General features: G+C 38.3%; 1 protein-coding gene across 1 annotated transcript in view; it reads left to right on the top strand.

The window, feature by feature from the left end:
* Window positions 1-21,665, top strand: part of acad9 (acyl-CoA dehydrogenase family, member 9) — a 68,145-nt gene that overhangs the window by 40,516 nt on the left and 5,964 nt on the right. Inside the window, exons 11-17 of the mRNA XM_072280358.1 lie at window positions 3,162-3,281; window positions 3,878-4,006; window positions 5,403-5,482; window positions 7,568-7,694; window positions 9,886-9,963; window positions 17,175-17,303; window positions 20,998-21,070. Of these exons, the coding sequence (XP_072136459.1) occupies window positions 3,162-3,281; window positions 3,878-4,006; window positions 5,403-5,482; window positions 7,568-7,694; window positions 9,886-9,963; window positions 17,175-17,303; window positions 20,998-21,070 (736 nt within the window). The remainder of the gene's footprint in view (window positions 1-3,161; window positions 3,282-3,877; window positions 4,007-5,402; window positions 5,483-7,567; window positions 7,695-9,885; window positions 9,964-17,174; window positions 17,304-20,997; window positions 21,071-21,665) is intronic.

Here is a 21,665-nt window from a genome sequence, read left to right as displayed (position 1 = left end):
GTAAGAGAAAACTAACCTGGGCAATGGTCCACCTTTTTACTGCCCTCTTCTCTGTCCCCTTCCCCAAATAGTCACTGTTTGTTAGAATAAAATTAAAATCAGGAATGCCAGATTATGGTTCTGTGGAAATTTGTATCCAATTTGCTCTGAGGGAAGCACAGTAGTCACTGATAAATTTATTGCAGACTGTTTATTGTATTTGTAAATAGACCATGAGGGAGTCATTTATTTTTTTTCTGTTTGTCTCGGGGTATTGTGTAAACTAATTGTGCAATGTACAGTTTGATCTATCTGAGAAAAAGAGGTTTTATTTAGATATCTCTAGAAGGAAGTGAATTTATTAAACAAAAATTATATTCAACAAACAAGTGTTTAATACAAGAGATTTTGCAGATACTGGAAATCTAGTGCAACGCACATAAAATGCTGGGGGTGGGGAATAATCAGTCTACATTTCAGGCTGAGACCCCTCATCAGGACTGGAAAGGAAGAGGGCAGAGGAAAGAATACAGAGGTGGGAGGGAAGGAGAACAAGCTGGCAGGTAATCGGTGAGACCAGGTGAGGGAGAGATGGGTTGGTGGGGGAGGGGGATGATATGAGAAGCTGGGAGGCAATGCGTGAAAGAGGTAGAAGGCTGAAGAAGGAATCTGATAGGAGAGCCCATTGGGGTAAAGGGAAGGAGCTGGGGAGCCCCGGGAGGCGAAAAGCAAGTCATGACAGTGAAAGGCAGAGAAGAGAAAGGGAGGGAGAATAACCTAATATATGAAATATAAAATATGAAAACAGTGGGGGAAGATAAAGGTGAATGGTTACTGGTGACAAGTGTTTTACTTATTAAAGATCTATTATACATTTCTTTTTGAAAAAACTCACCTTGTTCCTCAGCTGATGTCTATGTGATGCACCTCAATTCCTCACAAGCTTTAGGAGAAAGGGATGAAAGGACTTGCATATACAGAGTTCCTTTTAGATCCCTGGATGTCCCCATATGATGCCTCACACACAAAAACTTAATTTCTAAATAATAATCATTATCATTTGTGCAAACAGAAATACCTGTAGCTGATTATTGTTTATTGCCTTAAACATTTCCGAAGGTGTTATTACAAATTTCACACTTTGTGAAATTGGCATCAACATTTTTGGAACACTTTCAAATCAACATCAAAACATTAGAGGTGACATAGGATCAGAAGATGTAGCATCCTTGTGGGTAGAGTTACAGTGCCTTGGACAAAGTATTCAGCCCCCACAGCTATTTTCATAATTTACTGTCTCATTTTCAAAATTTAAAACATATTGGAGTGGGATTTTTGAGCTAATCTAGAAAGCATTGTGTATCATGTCAAATCAAAAGAAAAGTTCCAAAACGTGTCAACAATTCACTATAAATTAAAAACCAAAATGGTAAGTCTGAAAAAGTGTTCACCCCCTTTGTAATTACTACACTAGCTTTCATCAGGTGCAATACTGCATATTACCTTACCAATTCACCCAATTTATTGATGTAGAAAATTGGAGAATCACCTGTTTTCAATGAATTCAGAAGGATAAATAGCCCCTCTCTCTGTAAGATCCAACACTATGGTAGATTTTCAACAGACAAAACCAAAATGAAGACAAGAGTGCATTCAAGACAAGTCAGGAACTGTAAATAGCGAAGCACAAATCTGGGGAAAGATACAAGACCATCTCAAGGTTCAAAGGCACTGAACACACCTCAGAGCTTAGTGCAGTCCATTGTGAAAAACTGGTAAAATATGAAACCACTGCCACTCTGCCCAGGTCAGGCTGCCGCTCTAAACATGGTCACCGGAGAAGAATGGCACTTGTAAGAGAGGCTACTGTGATATTAATAGTCACTCAGAATGAGCTGCAGAGGTTAGTGGCTGCAACTAGTGCTGACGTTCATGGCTCCACAATCTCTGAAGGCCTTGCACAAAAAGGGTATTTATGAAAGAGTGGAAAAGAAAAAGCCCTGGGTTTAAAAAAAAGCATAAGGAGGCAAATGCAAAGTTAGCATTCATTTCGAGATGACTAGAATATAAGAGCAAAATGTAACGCTGAAGCTTTATAATGCATTGGTCAGCCTGCACTTGGAGTATTGTAGGTTGTAAATAGTTTTGGCCCCCTTATCTAAGAAAAGATGTGCTAGCATTAGAGGAGGTTCAGGAGGATGATTCCAGGAATGAAAGTGATAACATACGAGGAAAGTTTGATGGCTCTGGGCCTGTACTCACTGGAGTTTATAAAATTAAGGGCGGGGGGGGGAATCTCATTGAAACCTATCAAATATTGGAAGATATGGATAGAGCGGATGTGAGGAGAATATTTCCTATAGTGGGGGAAGCATAGGACCGGAGGACACCCCTCAGAATAGAGGGGTATCCATTTAGAACAGAGATGGGAAATTTATTTAGCCTGAGGGTAGTGATTCTGTGCATTTAATAGCCACAGATGGCTAAGGAAGCCAAGTTATTGAGTATATTTAAAGCAGAGGTTGATAGGTACTTGATTAGGCAAGGCATCAAAGATTACAGGGATAAAGCCAAGGGGAGGATTGAGAGGGGTAACAAGTCAGCTGTGATGGAATGGCAGAGCAGACTCAATGGGTCACGTAACCTAATTCTGCTCCTGTTTCTTATTGTTTATTACATGTATAGTTTTTGAATTAGTCATTTTTTTTGTGTGAATTGCTGAATCATTAGTTTTAAAATTACCAGTACTGCTTCTTGCACTTTAAGGGAGGGAGCAGCATTCTAGGGTACCTTAAGAAGAAAGGCTGAAACTAATTTGCCTCTGATTAGTGAAATGTCTTGGAAATGTGCATGTATGCATTCAAACAAATGAGCTGGAGGTCAGATGCCATTGGATCTGATCTCTTGTTCTGCTGCTTGATCTCCTCTGCTGACTCCAGGGCTGAAACGTCAACAGGCTGATCTGGCGGGTTGTGTGGAAAAATGGCATAAATCTAAGGTTTCTTGGAACAGCTGCGACACCCAAGCCTCCAGGCTTATCAGACCCACTGAGCTGTGAAAGCTCTGAACAGAAGCCAAAGAGTGGGTGTCCAGAGAAGGCAGAGTAAGCCTGATTGTAGGTTATCTAGTTCATTACCTAAGTATACCGATCAATTTTCCATCGACATTGCAATTTCTTTCAGGAGAAATTTGCTCTGATGGCTTTGCAAGCATATGTAATGGAAAGCATGGCTTACTTGACTGCAGGAATGATGGACCGTCCTGGAGAGCCAGACTGTTCTCTAGAAGCAGCTATGGTTAAGGTAATGAATGGAAATTCAGAACTATTCTTATAAACTCATTTAGAAGATTTCAGTTGTGATTTTGTTTCTGACATTTGAGCAGGAAAAGTACATTATATAAAAATTGCTTTAAAATTATGAAGATGAAGAATTAAGTTTGTCACTTGTTAATATTCAGAAACAACCTGATACGTGATGTCAAAATATAAACTGTTTACTGTGATAATCATCTGTGGATTTATTTGCCAAGCCTTAAGTAACCACTTGGAATTAAGGGATTTTTAAAAAAAAAGACATTTTCCTGTGGAGGCAAAGGGCACTTGGGTGATTTTTTAAAATGAATGTTAAGTCATAATGAAATACTGAATTGCACGCAAAATGAGGAATGATGCTAAGGGGATTTTGTATTCCTTAAAAATAGAAGTCTTCACTTTACAAAGAACCATCATTGTAACCTGGTTCGATTATTAAAGAATCCAAAATGCCTGTAAACTTTCATCATGACTTAAAAATTATGTACACATTTTCTTTCAGTAGATCGTATAATTATTTACTGAGTAATTAACTATATGAATGTGGCATCTCAATAATTTCTAACTGCAACATCTGTGGATTAGATTTTTAGTTCAGAGGGAGCATGGACATGCATAAGTGAAGCACTGCAGATTCTAGGGGGCCTTGGCTACATGAAAGATTATCCTTATGAAAGATTCCTCAGAGATAGCAGAATTCTTCTGATTTTTGAGGTAAAATATCCAGTTGTTTCTAAGTATAATCATAACAATAATTGTGCATATCATGAAATATAACTAGAAAGAAAATTTCTATATAATAAGGTATTTTCTTGGATTTTATGAGCTATTCTAATAAATTAAGTTAGTCTTTGATTCTTAAAGATAAAACAATTTTTAATATGTATTTGTTATTTCAGAAGATAGTGCCAACATAACTTCAGTTTGCTGTATTGTGTTGGTCGTGGCAAACATGCTATTGATAGTTTCCATACAACCTTCGTAATGACCCTGAATGGCTGACAAACCTGTGGTTTCTTTTTTTAATATCTTCTCTCAGCGCAAGGAGCCTGCATAATTATACTCTTTGAAAAGAACTTTCGACATGCAATGTATTTGAATAGCTTTTTATTATTTTAAATCTCCTAGAAAGAAACGGTGTTTTCCTTCATTCGTTTGACAGTTTGCAGTTCATGACCTGTGATAAAATATTTCCGCTGCTAATAAGAGAAGCAGGCTTCATGAAATATGCAATCTTTCTGTTGTCAGATTTGTGGGGTTAATGTAAATGTTCACCAATTTCAAAAAATGCTTTGTAGAGAAGACAAATTGCTGTGGTTGGATTATTGATTTGCATGTTTAATGTGCACATATTTACTGATCGATGCAAGGAACACTCAGTTCATTGATATGGCTTTTGTGTTTGGTGACAGTGTGATGAATTTAATAATTTGTGAAGTTTGGCTGTTCTATATGTGAAACAGCGAATCAAGTGCTTGTAGCTGCATTACAAATGTAGCCAAATAACAGACATCCCACCCTGCAAAAACTCATTTCAGGGAGGTAGCACCATCAATTTGTGGGAGACTCCCGGGAGAGGTGGGATGTCTGCAATAGAGTAGCTCCTTAGCAGCTGGCCAGCTAGTTTAAATAACATTAGCTATGCTAATGAATGAATGACACCTGTTAAACTCACTTCAACACGTCTTTTACTGTCTTAACCCACCATGGGCGATAGAAAAGTCATTGTTGCAAACAGTGCAGCGAGCAGCACTGTCATTATTTTGACTCCTATTAGGCAGGGGTACACTTTAGCGTAGTCTGGGGTGACGTACGTTTTATATTTTTTTTTGGAACACTCTGCCATGGCGCGCTTTCGCTTGCTTTCTCGCTCGCTAGCTCTCTGTTGCGCGCGCGCTCTGTTGCTTTTCTCTCGCTCACTCTCAAAAAATTGATTTCCGTTATATTGTATATAATTTACAGGCATCAGGGAGCCACTATTAATATGCGGCAGACTCCCGGAAGTTCTGGGAGAGGTGGGATGTCTGAAATAATCACAATTAAAGTCTCTAACTTATAACTGGTAGCTTCCATTTTCCTATACGTATAATTCTATTTTTATGGATTTCAGGGCACTAATGAAATTCTAAGGATGTTTGTGGGATTGACTGGACTACAGCATGCAGGGAAAATACTTACTGGAAAAATAAAGTAAGCTGGCCTATACACGTCTTTACCAGACTGTTCTGACCACTTCCTAAATATTAATCACCATCCACAATGACTACTGCTTAGTTAATGGAAATAGCTGATGCATCTTATCAGTGCTGCCTTTGACTGTGCCTGAAAGTATGGAGCTTGGTTTTAATAATGCTGATTTTATTTTTAAATTCATTATGCAGTGCTATTCTGTAACTTGGAGGTGGTTGAATGTAGTTCAATTGCAGAACTGATGCTAAGTTAAAATTTGAGTAGAAATCACAATTTTACTGTAGAGGAAAATAGAGTTTGCTGGAGTAGGGTAGTTGACTCCTGATTTGGAATATAAACTCCAAAGTCTAAGTGTTTGCTGTTTTAATTAGACCAAGTATTTAAACGTTAGACAGAATAAAACTGTAAAAACAAGTCATGTTATCCTTTAAATGTCCTTGTTTAACGTCAGTGGATGGGGATAAGCAAATGGTTCAGAGCGTCATGACTGACACATCGGATAATGGTTTGAACTTCCAGTTTTTCATATGTTTTGAGAGAACCAGATATGCACACATTCAAGTGTTTTCCTTTCCTAGCACTTCAAATTTCACTAAATGTATTATCTCAAAAATAGCAATATTAGTGGAAAATGCTGCATGGTTCATTTATCTTTAGTGTTAATATTTTTCTAGGAATGGTAAATATTCATGATCTCAGACTTACAATTTTCCAAGGTGTATAAGATGATGAGAGGCATTGATTGTGTGGATAAGCAGAGGCTTTTTTCCGGGACTGAAATGGCTAGCCCGAGAGGGCACAGTTTTAAGGTGCTTGGAAGTAGGTACAGAGGAGAAGTCAGGGGTACGTTTCTTACTCAGAGAGTGGTGAGTGCCTGGAATGGGCTGCTGGCAATGATGGTAGAGTCGGATACGATAGGTTCTTTTAAGAGACTCCTGGATAGGTACATGGAGCTTAGAAATTACCTAGGGTTACCCATAGCCGTCTATTTAGCTAAGGTAAGGACATGTTCGGCACAGCTTTGTAGGCCAAAGGGCCTGTATTGTGCTGTAGGTTTTCTATGTTTCTAAATTAAGAAGCAAACTCTAAACCTGAAATATACATATTTGATTCCAAGAAGTCAGTACCCTTTTGTGCAGTTTTTGACTTTTGACTCCAGTACTTTTTTTACATCTGGTCAATCTTGCTGTATGCTTCGGAAACATGGACTATAACACCAGAACTCCAAAGAAACTTTGAAGCAACAGAAATGTGGTTTCTTAGAAGAATGCTGAAAGTACCACGTAGAGATAGGGTAACTAATGAGACAGTATTCCAACATGCCCATACAAAAAAGGTCTTTAATGAGAACATTAAATGAGAGGAAACTTAAATTCCTGGGCCAAGTCATCAGAAAGGGAGAAATAGAACACTTTACATTACAAGGCCATATGCCTGGGAAACGCGGAAGAGGAAGGCAAAGAAGAAAATATATGGACACTGAAAGAACTAACAGATCTAAGTGTGTGAGATATCATTGACGCCGCGAGGGGTCATTCGATGTGGAGAGCCATGATCGCCCAAGTGTGTAACGTGAAAGGCACATGAAGAAGAAGAAGACTTTTTTTCAACTGCTTTTTGATAAACTTCCCATTTTTTTGAAATGGTATTAGTTGTCAATTTGCTGGTTAATTATCTCATTTTCAGTATATTATCTTGTGTGCTATCTGAAATCACCATTATAAACAGGCGCCCCACTGTATATTACAGTGGGGATGGAGATTGCATTCCTGGAAGACATTCCAAATAGTGAAGCCACATCACCTGCACATGTGTCTAGAAATATAAGTTGACAAAGATACAGTATGTTGACTTATTTACTTCTTTCCCCCATAAATTTTGAGAAAATGAATTTTATTCCATACCTCAAATTTTGGGGTAGTGACGTGTGGATTTTCAGATGTTGAATTTCTGTAAGATGAATAGTGATGAGGTGGCGGGGGGGGGCAGGTTACCTGTTGTGGGCAAAGCACATTAATGTATTTTAAAATAATTTTTTGGACTATGAAGCTATTTTTTTAAGGCACTCTTTCTCTTTGTTTCCAGAGAGATGAAGAAAGGAAATATCGGAGTTGCGTTGGAGATTTTAGGAAAAAAACTGGGAGGTTCTTTGACCACAAAAGTGGATTTTGGCCTCACAGGCAAAAATGGTGTAGTGCATCCCAGTTTAGAGGTACTTGTTCATGTGTCATAATTAATAGTGAAATGTCGTTTCTTTGAAGTGTAAATCAATTACAAGCCAGTATTTAGCATGCAGAACTTTATTTATCAGAATAGGCTTTATTATTACTGACACACATTTCATGAAATTTGCTATGTTGTGAAAGCAGTACAATGCAAAGGCAAAATAACTGTAAATTACAAAATTGGTAAATAGTGCAAAAAAAAAAGTTCAGTAGTATTCGAAGACAATTCAGAAATCTTATGGTTGAGAAGAAGAAATTGTTCATTTATTGAGTATGAATTTTCATGCTTCTGTACCAACTTTTTCAATGGTAGTAATGAGAGAGAGAAAGAATGTACGTACATACAGGCCTAATTAAGCATCTGCCCTAATTAGCCAGAGTTTCATGTAAGTAGTTAAAAAGGTATAAAAAGGACATATTGAATAACAAATTCTGTATTTAAATTAAATACAGAACAAATTAGAACACTACCAATACTACTGTGGTACTATAAAACTGTGTATTAGTTCCTAATACTTACTGCTAGAGGAATTCATCCACATCATGCTCTTTTGACTGTAGATGAACAAGATCAGTGCAGACACCTAATCCCGATGATGGACTGCATTCATACAATGCTGTCAATGATTACACTTTCCAAATCTTCATTTTCATTGTAACATTCAAAATGATTGTCGACACCTTCAACTCTCTGTAGTTTCTAAATTGCTGAAGTAGTGAGATCATTCCATTCTCACCCTCAGCCGTTTCTGGCATCTCCACGCCTGAATGCTTGAAATTGCAATGAACAGAACAGTTCTGAATTGTCTCATTGATTATTTCTTTCCAACTATAATTGACAACTGAAGGTATTTAAAAAAACTAAAGCAGCGCACACAAAATGCTAGAGGAACTCAGCAGGTCAGGCAGCATCTACGGAAAAGAGTAAACAGTCGACTTTTCGGACCAGGACTGTTCTTCAGAAATAAAAAAGTTAAAGTCTGTCCCGAGCCTTATAGGCTCATCAGGCTGGTGCTTATGCTAGTTTCAGTGGCGTGAAGCGACTGAGAGTACACTCCCCCCCCCCCCCCCCCCGGATAGGACACCAGTCTATCGCAGGTTAACCCTCAGCATTTTGCCAGTACCCATTTTCAGCTGGAGCAATGTGTGCTTAAGTGCCTTGCTCAAGGACAAAACACACTGCCTCGGCTGAGGCTCGAACTCACGACCTTCAGATCGCTGGTCCAACGCCCTAACCACTTGGCCACGCGCCACACTTCAGAAATAAAGCAGTAAGACAATTCAGAACTACTTTGCTCACTGCGGTTTAAAAACTGTTCGCTCAAAGCAAGGTATTTTGTCTAAGTACACGCTAGTTAGTAAGTGTTTGGCTGCAGTCTCCTTCCCCAATTAAGCAGCTTAGTATCCCAATTAAACAAAGGGAGTCCTGGCTATTTTCTTGATTAATTTTTGTTCTTTAAGAGTCATCCCAAAAAAAGTAGCTGCCCCTATTAACTAACGGCCCAATTAACTGGAATTCATAAATTTATCGTGTAAATTTGTATTCTGTTAAGTTGGGTTCTAAATTTATTATGTGTTTTACTAATCAAAGTCAATAATTCTGTAAGATATCTACTGAAGGTATGAATTAATGGTGGTTCTTACATTAAGCAACAATCATTAAAGACAAGGTATGAATTTGAAGTAGAGTTTAAATGAGCCATGGGTTGGGTTTATATCACCTATAGCCTTAAGAGGGAAAGTGTTTGCCAGGACAAAGCACTGGGGCAGAACAGGAAAATCTATGCCAAATTATCTTCCCATTAACCAACTGATGTTGAGAGAACTGACATCTGAAATTGAATGTAGACATATTAGCGCATTACTAAATGCTCCTTAGGAAAATGTTATACCTGTGCTACCATTGTCTTTTCAACCCCATGAGCTTTAATTTTACTAACAAATCTAATCTATGGTGCTGCGCCAAGTTTTTTTTTGAAAATATATGTACAGTTGTACTACCTTCAGCCCTCTTATTATTGCATCAAAGGACTCAATCAAGTTTGTCTAACATAATTTGTCTTCACTAAGTTTGTTTTGACATGTGATTTGGAATTAGTAATCAACAGCAAAAGGCAACTGGACGTACCAGAATTGTGAAATTGGATAAGGAGAACAATTTCATTTTGTTTCCTTTAGGCGAGTGCCAAAAAGTTGGAGGAGAATGTATACGTTTTAGGCACCACGGTGGAAAATCTGTTATACAGATATGGCAAGGTAATGAAAAATTTCTTTTCTAATAGAATACGGTCAAGTCCAGAAAATACTTAGATGTACTTTAAAGTCTAAAAATGTTAAGGTGTAAGTTGTACTTTTTGATATCTTCACCACATAAGCATCTGCTGTGGGGAAAATGCATACCTCTAGAATTTATAACCATATGTTGAAAAATACAGTGCTGGCTTTTGTGGATAATTATACATGGGGTGCCAACATTTTCTCCTGTCATTCCCGTAACTGCCAGGAAACACACTGTGCAAATGATAACATTTACGAACTTGCTGGCATTCATGCTCTGACATTGGACTCTAGTGTGGAACTTAGTCACCAAGAATGAGCTTCTAAATCTGCTCCTTGAACTTGCACTAATTTAGTTTTGACACAGCAATGGGAGAAATTAGTATATTTACATTTTTGAATGAGCTTTGTTTTAATTTTAGTTCTTGAGATTATCCTCAGACCCTGCATATAACACTACCCCACAAGACACTGATTCGTTACAATACAATTACTCAATTCTTCATTATAACGTAATGTTATAATGACCCTGCTTAGCACTGATTTACACAGTGCTCCACCTTCAGAAAATGCATCCTCAGCGTTAAGCGGGGTCTGATTTTATTCTTAACATTTTACCTTTTTTAATTTTTGAATGCTTCTGAATATCAAGATTTTTTTTGAAAAAATTTAAGTCCTTGGCAAAGCTGGATAATGTCTTTTCTGGGCTGTCAGAGATTATTTACGGCCATTTCATGAGTAGGAATTGTTCAGGACAACCCTTGTGAATTTTCTTCTAATTTTTGGATCTGAGCAGCATTTTATTGCTCATCCCAAAATGCCCTTAGGAAAGAGGTGTCTGTCTGGTAGCTTACTGAAGTCCAATTAGTGACAGTCTTCCCACAATTCTGTTAAGCAGAAGCTCCATGATTTATGACATGCAAGGACTTCCCATTAGGATTTTCTTACCAGTTAGATAAGTTAAGGAGATATTTAATAGGTAACTATCTACTTCTCTCTTTAGGTTGCAAGTTCTGAGCCATTGTTCCAGTTCCAATAGTTTTTTTCATTCTTGCTCCTAGTCTTCTATCCGAACTCTTGCTATTATTTATTTGTTTGGTTCTACTTTGTTCCACAGTTCTTTTCAGAAATGCAAGTATATTTCGGTGATGTGATGAGATGAGGGAAAAAATATCATTGATAGGTGAGGACTGATTTGCTTAGATATTTCAGAAACATGTAGGTAATTAGTTTATTATTGTCAAGTGATGAGATACAGTGAAAAAGCACTATATGCATACCATCCACACAAATAATTTCATACATAAGCACAAGGTAATACAAAAGGAAGAACAATAACAAAATGCAGAATATAGTGATACAAAGGAAGTACTCAGTACGGCTACATGGTCCTCTTGAGAACCAGTTTTCCATCTCCCATTCCCTTCCACCTTATAACAAGCATGATCCACTTCCACCACTGTCAGAATTTGCATTCTGAACTCTTCTAATCATAGCAATCATTTTAAGACCAAGGCTCACTTTTTTTTTCTAGGATGGTTAAAGTTTAAAACAAAATAATGAATTTATTCAGGTGCGTTAAGTTAATTTATTGTGTAAATATTGTTTTTCCAGTTTTTAAGCACAAAGTTCAGTATCCTGTTTAAGACAATTAACCTGTAAGACAGAAAATGTCAAATGGTTTGAAAAATGTAGTACAGTGCCATCTATTGGTAATAGCTTATATTACAGATTTACATCTAGATGGCCTCACCCTGTCTCAAACGCAGTAATACATAAATCTAAACATAAGGGAGCTTATACAAAAGTGTAACTATAATGGAAAAGTAGAATGAGCTTTTGTCATTGACAAAATATAAAAGTTTAAGATGTATGTGATGTGCACAGAATGTATTTTTTGGTGCGTTTCCTTGGAAATAATCAGAAAGACTTTTTTTTATAGTGAAAAATGTGAAAATATAAGGGGTGAATGTATACAAAGCATATGCCTGCTTCGGAATCCAAAAAGGTACTAGTATCTCAAAACATTTTCCACCCAAAGGGGCGCACACATGAGTACAAGCAGAGGCACAGCCCTCTCCTCAAATAATCATTGATAAAAATTGTATCTGGTCTGGTTATGGACATTCACCCTATATTGTTCAGCTTGTACATCTGCACTCCTTCAAACACTGGGAAATTTAAATTTCTGGCAAGGCTACACTAACAGATTCTGTAAAAGCGTGGTTTTCCAATAAAGCATGGTCAAGGTGAACTAAAATAGTTATTAATTTTCAAATGCCTTTACTGTGAAATATCAATCTACCAGCATTTATGGGCTTCAGATCTGTCTAGACAAAATGTACCCCCTAGCAAGAGCAGCTGTTATTAGTCAGTTCTTATCCCTAAGCATTAGCAGAGCTGGTGTCTCTTACGTGACTGGCATTCATAGAAAAGAATAATTTAGAGTGTCAGGTAGTAAGTGCAAAGTACAATCTCATAACCTAGGTTCATATTTGACTGCAGGTGATCTCTGTAAAGTTTGCAAGTTCTCCCTGCCATTGTCTGTCTTTCTCCTGGGTCCACTGGTTTCCTCTCGCAGCTAAAGATGTGCTGGTTGTTAGGTTAATTGGCTTTTGTAAATTGCCTGCAGTGCATCAGAATGGGAATTATTGGCCATGTGGAGAACAATGGGTTACAATGAAATAAGCTGGGGAATGGGATTGACAGAATTGATTGAGCTGGCATAGACTCAATAGACTGGAAGTCTCTTCCTAAATTGCATGTAAGGGTAAGAGATTTGAGGAAAAATCTGAGCTGACAACTCACTTAAAAGCCTTACTGTGCTGGCCTTTAAGTTTATTTTCTCTTGTAAACTATTCCTTTAACATAACCAGGGGTATGTCATTCTGGATAATAAACCTGATTTGGGTAATGTTATCAGCCTCAGCACCACTCCTTTCAAAGGCTGCAAGAAGTCTTTCATTTATCATTCTCATTCTCACATTAAAACCCATCAGAACACTTGTGTCCCTACTGAGGAAGATGTGGGGGGAAAAAAGCTTTTGAATTCAAATGATTAACTGCAGTTATAGTTGTAAGGAAAGTAGAGCTGATGTTTATTAAGAATGTATGAAATATCAGTGGAGTCATTACATTACTCAGAATGTATGATCTCAAGATCATTAGAGCTTTGTCACCTGGGGGAGGCAAATCAAGTTAGAATTTTAAGCATGAATTTTAAATAATGAATGCTGGTGAACATGAGAAAACGGAATAGCTTCTGTAAATGTGGCTAACTGGCATTACTGCCATTACCTGAATGTTGATCCAGAATAAAAATAAAGAGGGGAATAACATTCATTCCCATACCCCAAAGTGCCATTTACATCTTATTGAGCCTTAAAGTCCAAAATAAAGCTGACAGCATTTGTGCACCATAGATAATAGAGTAATAGTGAATGATCCGTCTTCAGGAATTTGAGTACAAAATTCAGGCTGATTGTGCAGTGTAGAACCAGTGCACTGTTGGAGGGGCTACCCTTTGCACCAGGTGCTGAGCTGAGGCCCATTTGTTCTCTCAAACAGACGTGAGATATCTTAGCATTACTTCAAAGAAAAGCAGTTATTTTCCTGTCACAGCCAATTATTACCCTTCCGTCAATGTCCCTAAAACATTGATCTGGTAATCATCCCATTGGTCTTTGTGCAAGTTTGTTGTGTGTAAATTAACAAGGTGTTTCCTGCCCCGTGATAGAGTCCGCACTTTAAAACTACTCTGGTTGGAAAGTGCTTTGGGAGCTCTTCAGTCTCTTAATGGCACTCTATAAGGATTTTTCTTTATTCAATGGGAGTGTAAAGAAGCAAAATGAAGTCATTAGAAGGGTGTTACATGTGGAATAAAAACCAAGTGCCCAAAACACTCAGCAAGTCAGGCAGCATCTGTGGAAAGCAAAAAAATAGAATAAACATTTTGGGTTGAAGAGGCAGTGAGCTTCCTTGAAAGGAAGTGGTACTGTGCTTCTCGTTCCACAAATACTGCCAGACCTGCTGAGTGCTCCTGGCATTTTCTGTTTTTGTTTAACATTGGATACAAAGTGGAGCACCTCCAACAACGCAGCAAGCCTAGAGAAGCTGTTTATTTTCCCCCTGAGGAATCAGCCACTGGCACATTCAAGGTGGTTGGAGTGTGAGACATCCAGATAAGGTATTAAACTGAGGCATATTTTCTCTCTCAGAATTTTTTTTTTGTTGTATTATTTTAAAGAACAGCAGTTATTCCTGGTGCTACAGCCAATTTTTACCCTTTTGTCGTTATCACTAGAGGAAATAGTCTGGGCCATTTTAACTCTTGCTTTCATTTAAATATTATAATATGTGCTAAAAAAAACTTGACATTGATTCCTTTTGAGAAAAATTAATACTTATAGAGTCCTACTGTGAATTGGAGCCTTTATTATCATTCTGTAGAAACATGTAAAATTTTACAGCTTTGGCTGTAACTCATATTTGGTATTTGCCATCTGCACAGCAGAAGGTATGACCTGACAGGACTATACTAATGCCAAAACAATTTATCACCATTGTTCCAGCCTCAGAACTATCCAGCATTGTTGAGATTGGTGCCTGATTCAGCCACTAGCAACATTCTTCTTGATGTATCTTTAGCTTTCTAAAACTTTTGTTGTTAATTTTATATCTGTGTCGCCCATATGTCATTTGGTCTCTGCTTGCTTGTTCTTATTAATTTTAATTACCTCTTTCAAATTACCCAGTACAGGTTAGCCCCAGATCATGGACAGGTTCTGTCCTGTCGTAACCTGGGACCAACCTATACAGAGTAATCTGAAAGAGCCATGTTCTCAGGCAGCGAAAGATGCCTGCAGCCCACAGCAGCTGGAAAATCCATCCCACAGGTCCCCCAAACACTTGTTTGTCGGTGCTAGCTGTACTTAAGATACACGTTCTTATGCTGGGGAAGACGTGTAATTCCTTTTCTAATGAGAACTGTGTTTGCTTCTTATTAATATACTCTTTCACAAGACAATATCATAGGAGCAGGAGTTAAATAATGATTATATTATTGGATGACCATGCAGAGATTTAGAACATTGATCAATAAGCTCCTATCCTGAAATCTGAATAAATCTGGAATTAAAAAATAGTAGTAGCAAAACCAACCATAAAACTACAAGATTCATTGAAAACACCCAAGGGGTTAACTGAACAGAGGAACAAAATTCCTTGCCTACCCTATGCAGTTCCAAATCACACCATTGTAGTTAACTCATAACTGTAAATTTAGTAGTAGTAGTAATAATAATAATAATAATAATAATCTCAACTGAACCTTCTTTATTTCTTCAGCTTCTTGGCTGTAGTGTTGAGCCTCAAAATGGTCACTCCAGAGAAAAGTGATCTTTATTGAGATATTAAACGGATTCACCATTCCATCTAATTTTTGTGTTTTAAACCTCATTTCTGAAAGTTTATATCCCTGAGGTTTTAAGGTATATGCATGTGATGGCCTTGTGAACCTGACCAACCCACCATACCTCTGTCCTTGACTTTAGATCACCACATTTTGTAATTACATGGTGTGATTTCATGACTCTCCACAATAGAAAACTACTTAAATGATTTGTTTCTACAAGACAACTCCCATTTTGACTTCCATCCAAGAAGTCACTATGAGATCAGTCTGATAAATGTCTTCAACTTTCTGCCTCTTCTTACAAATTCCAGGGACCCATGTGCTTTTTGTTAACCAATTATAATAATTTATGTAAATATACACCCTGAGCCTTCTGTTTCTGTGTTCTGTTTAGAATTGTACCAACTTATTTATATTAACAGTTCATTATTTTCATACCAAAATGTTAAAGTGCATGAATTTCACTGGAAAAGATCAAGAGGACATTTGCCAGCTTGAAAACAAATTTATGATCACCTTTAACGCAGTAATTCATTACTCCATTATTCATTAAATTCATTAATGCTCAGACTTAGTTGCACAGAGTCTTGACATCTTCAGAAGTTTTCGGATGACTCTGCCATAGTTGGAGGCATCAGCAAGGGAGATGAGGCTGAGTACAGGGCTACGGTAGGAAACTTTGTCACATGGTGTGAGCAGAATTATCTGCAGCTTAATGTGAAAAAGACTAAGGAGCTACACACATCAAAGTTGCTGGTGAACGCAGCAGGCCAGGCAGCATCTCTAGGAAGAGGTACAGTCGACGTTTCAGGAATTTCCAGCATCTGCAGAATTCCTGTTGAAGACTAAGAAGCTGGTGGTAGACCTGAGGAGAGCTAAGGTACCGGTGACCCCTGTTTCCATCCAGGGGGTCAGTGTGGACTTGGTGGAGGATTACAAATACCTGGGGATACGAATTGACAATAAACTGGACTGGTCTAAGAACACTGAGGCTGTCTACAAGAAGGGTCAGAGCCGTCTATATTTCCTGAGGAGACTGAGGTCCTTTAACATCTGCCGGACGATGCTGTGGATGTTCTACGAGTCTGTGGTGGCCAGTGCGATGATGTTTGCTGTTGTGTTCTGGGGCAGCAGGCTGAGGGTAGCAGACACCAACAGAATCGACAAACTTATTCGTAAGGCCAGTGATGTTGTGGGGATGGAACTGGACTCTCTGACGGTGGTGTCTGAAAAGAGGATGCTGTCCAAGTTGCATGCCATCTTGGACAATGTCTCCCATCCACTACATAATGTACTGGGTGGGCACAGGAGTACATTCAGCCAGAGACTCATCCCACTGAGATGCAACACAGAGCGTCATAGGAAGTCATTCCTGCCTGTGGCCATCAAACTTTACAACTCCTCCCTTGGAGGGTCAGACACCCTGAGCCAATAGGCTGGTCCTGGACATTTCCTGGCATAATCTACATATTACTATTTAACTATTTATGGTTATATTACTATTTAATTATTTATGGTGCAACTGTAACGAAAACCAATTTCCCCCAGGATCAATAAAGTATGATTATAACTAATTCAGAATACTGGATTAGTTTAAGCGTAGGTATCAAAGAGGCAGAGATTTCTAAGATAATAATTTGAATGCATACTTGTGAAGTGAATTAACAAAATTAGGGAGAAAGCAGGTCAAGTAGGCTGAAATTATCTTGATATAACAACATTAAATTTATTTTTTTGTTCATGTTCATCAATGGATCGTGTGCACCTCCCTCCAAAGACTATAGTGGAAGAGCAACTGGTGGTAAAGAAAGTAGCCGATGTTCTTATTAACCTTTATGCTATGACAGCAGTTATCTCAAGAGCTAGTCGCTCAATCAGCATTGGCCTCCGTAATCATGATCATGAGGTAGGTATCAATGACCTAATCAATGATTATTACTCCAATTAAATCTACAGTAAAAATAAACTGTCAATTGGGAAGGAGATTAAAATATTTATGTATTAATATTGGTGCAGAACATGTTGGGTGCTCATGATCTGCTTTCTAATTTGCCTGCTGTTCGGTCGAATATATCTTGCTGTGTGGCTGCAGAATGTAGAAAACAGCTAAGTTAACTAGTCCATTTTTTTCTTTTCTCTGGTGAATTGGGATTACTTGAGATCGAAATCAAACGATGCTAACAACTTCCTGACGTGCCTTATAATGCACAAGCCCTGTTCTCAACAGTGTTGCGTTTTTCTGCTTGTGTTAGGCCAGTGGTTCCAAAAATATCATCTTGTTTTCACAAGAGTATTTTTACTCTATCATCCTCTCTGATTTTTTTTTGCCTTGGTGCCACTTGGAATATGGTTCAAAAATATTCCACATTTTTGTAAGCTATTACTTTTGTTTTATCTACATTTATTCTAATGGACAGCAGTATTTCAATTTTTTCTTTTATGGAACAGATGCTTATTACCTGTTGATCTTCACAATCACTACCTTTCAATTGATTCCCACTCAATACTGTGCCACTGATTGATCGAGCTGGCTTACTTTGTGGTTGTCATGACTAATTAGCCAGAGATAGAGCCAGCACACGATAGCTCTAGGCTGGTAACTGTTCAGTCGATTGCTTTGCTGAATTCAGCTCAGAATATAGATTTTTTTGCACGTGCAGAAGCGTAAATTTAAACATGCACCACCAGTCTCCTCAGTTGAGCTGCCACATTTCATTCATATGGAATTGCCTAATAATTAAGTTTCTAGTGTGATTTCTGTGGAACTAAAGAAAATGTTAAGCTTTTTTAAAATCTAAATTTTAGATTCTTTTAAAATCAAGGTTCGAAGTATCATCATGTAAAATGATAGAGTGCTTCAGAATCTTCCTTGGCTTTCTGTCAAACAAGTACAGTGTATTTTTTTTTCAAGTGTTAAAGGTGCAAATGCTACTTGTAAAGCAGATAGCTGTATCTTGAAATGACAGCTGTATTATACTTCATAAATTAAACATAGAAACATAGAAAATAGGTGCAGGAGTAGGCTATTCGGTCCTTCGAGCCTGCACCGCCATTTATTATGATCATGGCTGATCATCCAACTCTGAACCCTGCACCAGCCTTCCCTCCATACCCCCTGATCCCTGTAGCCACAAGGGCCATATCTAACTCCCTCTTAAATATAGCCAATGAACTGGCCTCAACTGTTTCCTGTGGCAGAGAATTCCACAGATTCACCACTCTCTGTGTGAAGAAGTTTTTCCTAATCTCGGTCCTAAAAGGCTTCCCCTTTATCCTCAAACTGTGACCCCTCGTTCTGGACTTCCCCAACATCGGGAGCAATCTTCCTGCATCTAGCCTGTCCAATCCCTTTAGGATTTTATACGTTTCAATCAGATCCCCCCTCAATCTTCTAAATTCCAACGAGTACAAGCCAAGTTCATCCAGTCTTTCTTCATATGAAAGTCCTGCCATCCCAGGAATCAATCTGGTGAACCTTCTCTGTACTCCCTCTATGGCAAGGATGTCTTTCCTCAGATTAGGGGACCAAAACTGCACACAATACTCCAGGTGTGGTCTCACCAAGGCCTTGTACAACTGCAGTAGTACCTCCCTGCTCCTGTACTCGAATCCTCTCGCTATAAATGCCAGCATACCATTTGCCTTTTTCACCGCCTGCTGTACCTGCATGCCCACTTTCAATGACTGGTGTATAATGACACCCAGGTCTCGTTGCACCTCCCCTTTTCCTAATCGGCCACCATTCAGATAATAATCTGTTTTCCTATTTTTGCCACCAAAGTGGATAACTTCACATTTATCCACATTAAATTGCATCTGCCATGAATTTGCCCACTCACCCAACCTATCCAAGTCACCCTGCATCCTCTTGGCATCCTCATCACAGCTAACACTGCCGCCCAGCTTCGTGTCATCCACAAACTTGGAGATGCTGCATTTAATTCCCTCATCCAGGTCATTAATATATATTGTAAACAACTGGGGTCCCAGCACTGAGCCTTGCGGTACCCCATTAGTCACTGCCTGCCATTCTGAAAAGGTCTCGTTTATTCCCACTCTTTGCTTCCTGTCTGCTAACCAATTCTCTATCCACATCAATACCTTACCCCCAATGCTGTGTGCTTTAAGTTTGCACACTAATCTCCTGTGTGGGACCTTGTCAAAAGCCTTTTGAAAATCCAAATATACCACATCCACTGGTTCTCCCCTATCCACTCTACTAGTTACATCCATTAAGGCCTAGAACCTGCTGTCAGCAGCTCACACACCAGTGACTCATCATTTCAGACACTCCTTTTCCTGATCTATTTAAGTCAATTTGCAACCCTGATTGAAATTAGCACTGCCCTAGGCAGAATCTTGCCTGATGTGGTGCCATCATGTAAATGGCCCAGTACGAACCCAGTGACAAAACGAATGAAATAAACTTTTGACAGCCTGTTTAGTTGCATCCCAAGAACTAGTATTCAATTCTGTGAAGGATTTTAAATGTTTGTGAGTACCTCCAACATCCAGAAATATACAAAACATATTTTTAAAATTTATTTACTGAAATACAGAGCAGAATAGGCCCTTCCAGCCTTTTGAGCCATGCCGCCCAGCAATCCTCTGATTCAATCTGATACCAATCATGAAACAATTTACATTGACCAATTAACCTATTGACTGATGCATTTTTGGACTGTGGACGAAAGCCACAGTACCCAGAAGAAACTCTGGGAGAATGTATATTCTGAACTATTAAAAGTTAATGATATAAGTAAAAAATAAAAAGATAAATAATTTAAAAACACATTTCTATAATGTTTAAAGCAGCTGACTAATTCAGAATCATTTAAATTACTTCACAGATACCCGAGTGCCCTGTAGTCATTCCTTTCCCTTCATGTGTGTAGACTTGGCACAGTGACCTTGGTGTGAATGTCCAATGAATCCTTAAGGCACCGGCACTGGGGGTAGACAGGATACTGGCCTTCATTGGCTGGTTCATAAAAAAATAAGCATGGCTTATGGTATAACTATTTAAAGCGTTGTCTCAGTCACAGCTGGAGAGCTGTTTGCCAAATCTATTTGCCTTTCATATCAGGAAGGATGCATTTGCATTGGAGGGAATACAAGAGGCTTACGAGAAGAAATTGGAAAGGCTGGTGGTTGATTTCCTTTGGAACAGAGAAGGCTGAAGGAATCTGATTGAGGAACATAAAATTTTTGAAGGGGATGAATAAGTTAGAGAGAAATGTTTTCCCTGCATAAAGGCAAGAGGGAATTTAAAGATAACTGCATCAGATTTTCACAGGACTGCTCTAAATTTAAGACAATGTACAACAAGCATTGTAGCTTTCTTCAAAAATGATTCATACCTTTTAACATTTAAAGATCACAAGGATAATGCACGGTCTCTGAACTATTAATATTCTTTCATTTAAAATGCCTATTGGGGTTAATTTTACTATTTCTGTTTAATTGTGTTTTTTTTTATAGAAAGATGAATTCAGGCATTTTGCAGGATAAAAGAGGAGACAGATAGCTAACATCTGTTTCCTCTTTGATTTGACATGATTTTCTGAAGTGTTTCCCAGCTGTTCTCTTTCTATCATCAGATTTTACTTGCCAACACCTTTTGCTCTGAGGCCCATTTCCAGAATAACTATCAAATGGCAAAACTACAGAAAAGTAAGTACTTAACAAGAATTCGTGAAAGGTAAATAGTGTTAAGTGCATAAAAAGGTTGACATTTTCATTAAAAACTGAAAGTGCTGTTGTCTCTAGCAATGTGCATTGGAAAAGGCAGCTATCAACAGAAAACTTAAGCAATGTCCAAAATCCACCAAAGCAAAATACCACAGATAGTGGAAGTAAAGAATACTGAAAATACAAGCAGATCGGGTAGCATCTCTAGAGAAAAAAACAATTAATTTTGCAGGCCAATTATCTTGCATAATTCTGACCTATTAACAAAAAAAAAGACTGCACCATACTAATGGTTTGAAATCTTTTTCAATTGCATTGTGAAATATTTAGTGTAATTCTACTGGACTACACTGTCTCAGAAGTGATCATGGGGGGGTAGGGGAGAGAGATGCAGTAATGTTAAGTATCTGGTATAATTTCTTAATGAATAGTAGAGGTTACCTGTAAGTCAATCACCATGATGGAGCTCGGAGTAAGAGGCATGAAATCCATGCAGACACAGTGCATGGAGTCCACGACAACTAGCCACCCACCCACTGTGTGAAGCACCACAACATGTGGCAGAATCTTCCGATTT

The sequence above is a fragment of the Mobula birostris genome, chromosome 16 (assembly GCF_030028105.1).
Source record: "Mobula birostris isolate sMobBir1 chromosome 16, sMobBir1.hap1, whole genome shotgun sequence".
Lineage (NCBI taxonomy): Eukaryota > Metazoa > Chordata > Chondrichthyes > Myliobatiformes > Myliobatidae > Mobula > Mobula birostris.
The sequence above is the reverse complement of the archived record's forward strand: the minus strand, read 5'-3'. Positions and strand labels throughout refer to the sequence as shown.